Source organism: Sander vitreus, chromosome 5 (assembly GCF_031162955.1).
Source record: "Sander vitreus isolate 19-12246 chromosome 5, sanVit1, whole genome shotgun sequence".
NCBI lineage: Eukaryota > Metazoa > Chordata > Actinopteri > Perciformes > Percidae > Sander > Sander vitreus.
The window spans coordinates 37,407,154-37,412,153 of NC_135859.1; the positions used below are offsets into that span (position 1 = coordinate 37,407,154).

General features: G+C 49.4%; 1 protein-coding gene across 1 annotated transcript in view; it reads right to left on the reverse strand.

The window, feature by feature from the left end:
• The window catches only part of LOC144517772 (rapamycin-insensitive companion of mTOR-like), a 25,222-nt gene that overhangs the window by 5,085 nt on the left and 15,137 nt on the right, over window positions 1-5,000 (reverse strand). Inside the window, exons 20-22 of the mRNA XM_078249893.1 lie at window positions 4,692-5,000; window positions 3,801-4,051; window positions 3,287-3,609 (exon numbers count right to left, since the gene is read on the reverse strand). The exon at window positions 4,692-5,000 is cut by the window's right edge and continues 177 nt beyond it. Coding sequence (XP_078106019.1) covers window positions 3,287-3,609; window positions 3,801-4,051; window positions 4,692-5,000 — 883 coding nt within the window. The remainder of the gene's footprint in view (window positions 1-3,286; window positions 3,610-3,800; window positions 4,052-4,691) is intronic.

The window sequence follows — 5,000 nt, forward strand, 5'->3', positions numbered from 1 at the left end:
GTCTCTAGTCTACAGGTCCACCCACCACGGTGCCAGTGTCCGGGACAGCCTGCGGTACGGACTTAGGACCCGGGGCTCTGGACAGGTACCCCTTCTATCTGATACCCTGACAGACACAAGGTGAATAGAAACACACTCACACCTGTCAACGCAAAGAAGAGGGAAGACAAACACCTGCCAGACTCCATGTAAATAATGAGTACTTTTAGCGTGTATAGAGCCAGCATATTTCCACCAGACTCCATGTAAATAATCAGGACTTTTAGCGTGTATAGAGCCAGCATATTTCCACCAGACTCCATGTAAATAATCAGGACTTTTAGCGTGTATAGAGCCAGCATATCTCCACCAGACTCCATGTAAATAATCAGGATTTTTAGCGTGTATAGAGCCAGCATATCTCCACCAGACTCCATGTAAATAATCAGGACTTTTAGCGTTTCGGGGGGAAATATGAATCACGAGTCTCTGCGACGATTTGTTTCTCACAAAGTGTAATGTTTATTGCACACATGAACCACGACAAAACTAAACAAGTATAGCAGGCAGTACCAAATAGAGATGCACCGATTACAACTTTCTCGGCCGATACCGATTTCCGATTTTCTAACCACTTCACAGCACGCACACATATGTATTGTCTATCTTTTTTTTAATAGAACATGTGTTGAACAGATGATGGATCACTATAAAACAGACCTATATAAATGACTCCTGGTGGGACATTAACACACATCTAAAGAGCAACGTTAGAACCATTTCCTTCTTGTCACATCAGATATCCAACTAAAGAAATGTGATTCTGGTTTTTGGGGTCGTCCCTCCACGTCCTACTTCCTCCGTGCAGGTGTTGCATATTGCAGACGTGTTATCTTCTGCACACACGCTGAAGAATGTCCAAACAGCTGACATGTTGCAGGTTGATTCACGAGGTTCCTACATGTGGGAGAAAGAGAGCGTGCTGTGGCGTCCTTGAGAACTGTAACTGGTTTAACTTCTGTTGTCAGTTAATTGGAGCGTTGACCAGCATGACATCACCATACGTCAGTCTGACCTGCTGGTCGCTGGTCGTGGCCGGTCTATCGGTGCATCTCTAGTACCAAACATACATGTGTTTTGGCTCCTATAGCACACTGATCATCACCACGGGCCTGTAAACACAGAGGCTTCAATGGAGAGAAGGTTTAAAACCTATTTTATCCAGTCCATGTTGAAAATTCACAGAAGAAAGTAGTAGCGTTTGTGATGCAGTCGGCTCGTACAACTAAGGGCGTTTTCACAACTACCTCGTTTGGTCCGGACTTTCGGACTTTTCAGTTTGATCCGAACCAAAATTAGAGGTGTGAAACCTCTCCCGGTCCACGGTCAATAAAAAGAGGTGGTCTCGGTCCGGTTGGTTTATAGTGTGAAAGCATTTTTTGGATGGTTCGGACTTTCTGACCAAATACAAGAAGCTCTGGCAGGCTCTCCTTGTGTTATAAGACCGGGGAAACTCCTTTAAGGAACACCTCGGTGCTTAGTGTGTAGGCTACATGAGAGAGAGACGGTGTCAGCGCTCAGAGCAGACAGCTGTCGGCTGTCAGAGCTGAGAATACATCAGCAGTTTACTTGTTAAGTGGTAGTAAATGTACAGTGTAGGTTTCAGGTTAGAGCAGCAGTCAGTAGGGGAGAGCAGCAGTCGGTAGGAGAGAGCAGCAGTCAGTAGGAGAGAGCAGCAGTCAGTAGGAGAGAGCAGCAGTCAGTAGGGAGAGAGCAGCAGTCAGTAGGGGAGAGCAGCAGTCAGTAGGAGAGAGTCAGTAGGAGAGAGCAGCAGTCAGTAGGAGAGAGCAGCAGTCAGTAGGAGAGAGCAGCGGTCAGTAGAGGAGAGCAGCAGTCGGTAGGAGAGAGCCAGTAGGAGAGAGCAGCAGTCAGTAGGGGAGAGCAGCAGTCAGTAGGAGAGCAGCAGTCAGTAGAGGAGAGCAGCAGTCAGTAGGAGAGAGCAGCAGTCAGTAGGAGAGAGCAGCAGTCAGTAGGAGAGAGCAGCAGTCAGTAGGAGAGAGCAGCAGTCAGCTGAAAAAACTCGGACACACAGAGAGGAGACGAGAGGACGGGGAAGCCCGTCTACAAAGTATCTGGAGACTGGCTTTCCCCAAAGTTTTTGTCGCTCTTTTTGACGTTTTTGTCGCTTTGTTGTCGACATAAAGACCTACAAAAGTCAGCCAAAAAGTTCCTTTGCCATCACAGAATTTAGCGAATCAAGAAAAACTGTTTCCCGTCTTTTTGGTTTGGCGCACAACTAGGCCTGTCAACATTTAATTGTGAACCTAAACTGATATTCGGTCTGGATCAAAACCTGCGAGGGGATTTGGCCCGGGGTTTATTCACACAAACTAACAAGACTACAGGAGTCACAGAGACTGCAACACAACAGCAGGAGTAGAGCAAAAGCAGGGACACATTGGTCTGGTCTCTCTGCTAGGTCTCTAGGTCTCTAGTCTACAGGTCCACCCACCACGGTGCCAGTGTCCGGGACAGCCTGCGGTACGGACTTAGGACCCGGGGCTCTGGACAGGTACCCCTTCTATCTGATACCCTGACAGACACAAGGTGAATAGAAACACACTCACACCTGTCAACGCAAAGAAGAGGGAAGACAAACACCTGCCAGACTCCATGTAAATAATGAGTACTTTTAGCGTGTATAGAGCCAGCATATTTCCACCAGACTCCATGTAAATAATCAGGACTTTTAGCGTGTATAGAGCCAGCATATCTCCACCAGACTCCATGTAAATAATCAGGACTTTTAGCGTGTATAGAGCCAGCATATCTCCACCAGACTCCATGTAAATAATCAGGACTTTTAGCGTGTATAGAGCCAGCATATTTCCACATGTAAATGGGTGAATTAAGGGTTTATTTCAACCAAACCAGAGTGGTGATTGTTGGAACAGTGGAAAGATGAACCAAGACAGCTTTTCATAGTTTGATTTAGTTTCTGTCCACTTTGAATGAAGTGTGTTTTACGATGATAAAAGTCCTGATTATTTACATGGAGTCTGGTGTAGTTTGGTGATGGTGATATCGGGGCTGTTTCATGTTAAACTAAAAGGATCTTCCTCTTTAACTAAAAGGTCTATCTCTGTAGGGATCCTTTCATAATGTTGTCAGACACTTAGAATAATAATCTGAGTCTGTCAGCGGCAACAACAGAGACACTTGGACAAAAAAAGATAGAAAAATAGAGTCCAGGTGTAAGATATTTCCCTTTAACCAAAGCTACGACATAAGCAGATCTGTTGCTCACCTGCGAGGCGTTAGCCGGGAGTCCAGGCTGCCGGTCTTCATGGTGATGGTGTCGGTGAACAGCACGTCTTTGGCGGGCGATGCCAGCGCCTCGCTGTGCGACAGAGACGGGTGGATCCTCTGCTGCTGCAGCCTCTTCAGCGTGGCGTACCCCAGCGCGTCGCGTGGGCTGGTGTACATGAAGCTGCAGTCCGCCAGGCTCTTGATGGTCGTCACCGACGGGGACTTGAGGGACTGCGCCCGGCGGGGGAGTGTGTGCGAGGAGCCGGGCGGCACCAGAGACACGGCAGACGACTTGGGCGTGGACACGTGGTTGGCGTGAGCCTGCGGGTAGGGGTGCAAGACTCAATATCGTTATCGCAATATCACACAGAGACACAAACACACACAGAGAGACACACACACAGAAACACAGAGACACAAACACACACAGAGACACACACACACACACACACACACACAGACACACACACATCATATATGTGTATATACATATGATATCGTGGCACCCTAACCTGCGGGCTGAGAGGCGGGAGTGTTTTCACCGTCGTGGTGGACACTACGGTGTTGAGGCTGACGCAGTCTGAGGAGTCTGGTTCTGGTTCTGGATGCTCGGGGTTTCCCACCGTCTCCCTGGACGGGCTGGAGCTCATGGAGCTGATGCCGCTGGTCGTCGTGTCCGTGTTAAAGCTCTGACTGCGGCTTTTAAACTGAGTGCTGCCGCCGCCGACCACGTTGCCCCCGCTGGACGAGCAGCCTCCGTCTCCTGTGTGGAAGGAAACAGGTCGTCATCTTCACGTTACGGCTGCACGGTGGGAGGGACATATACAATTAATGATGAAAGGTTACCATAAATAAAATGGATATCAAAGTGCTCTCTGTTCTGATGCTGTTAGTATTCTGTACAACAAACTGCTGGTTGTCTGTGTCTCTCTGTGTGTGTGTGTGTGTGTGTGTGTGTGTGTGTGTGTGTGTGTGTGTGTGTGTGTGTGCGTGTGTGTGTGCGTGTGTGTGTGTGTATGTGTCTGTGCGTGTGTGTCTCTCTGTGTATGTGTGTGTGTCTGTGTGTGTCACTGTGTGTGTATATATGTGTCTGTGTGTGTGTGTATGTGTGTCTGCATATGTGTCTGTGTGTGTTTTTGTGTGTGTGTGTGTGTGTGTGTCTCTCTCTCTGTATGTGTGTGTGTCTCTGTGTGTGTGAATGTGTGTGTGTGTGTGTGTCCTTAAACTGAAAATATTTCCAGCTTTCCTTCACTGAACAACCCTACTTCCCCAGGTGAAGCAGCCTCGTGTGTGTGTGTGTGTACTGCGTCAGTACATATAAAAACGATATATTGTGAAGTAATCTCATATTTTCCTCCCATCGAGCCCTAATCACACCCACAGAACATCTGTTTCCTCCAGACCTGCTAGCCGCTCCCGGCTGCTCTGCTCCCTCTCCCGGGTCGGGGGTTCGGCCCCACCGTTTCCCGCGAGCCCGCTCAGCCCGAGACCGGAGCCTCCTCCGCCGTCGCGTGTCCCGACGAAGGACGTTTCCAGGCTGACGGTAGGGCTCTTCGGCATCGCTCTGCCGTTAAACACCGGCGTGAAGACGTCGCTCGGGCTCGGGCTGTACACGGACGGCTCCGTCAGCGTGCGGTTCCGCCGAGCACTGCCCGTCTTGGGCTCCGTTGGCGTGCGGCAGCCGGACGACAGCGACTTGGGGTCGCTGGTGG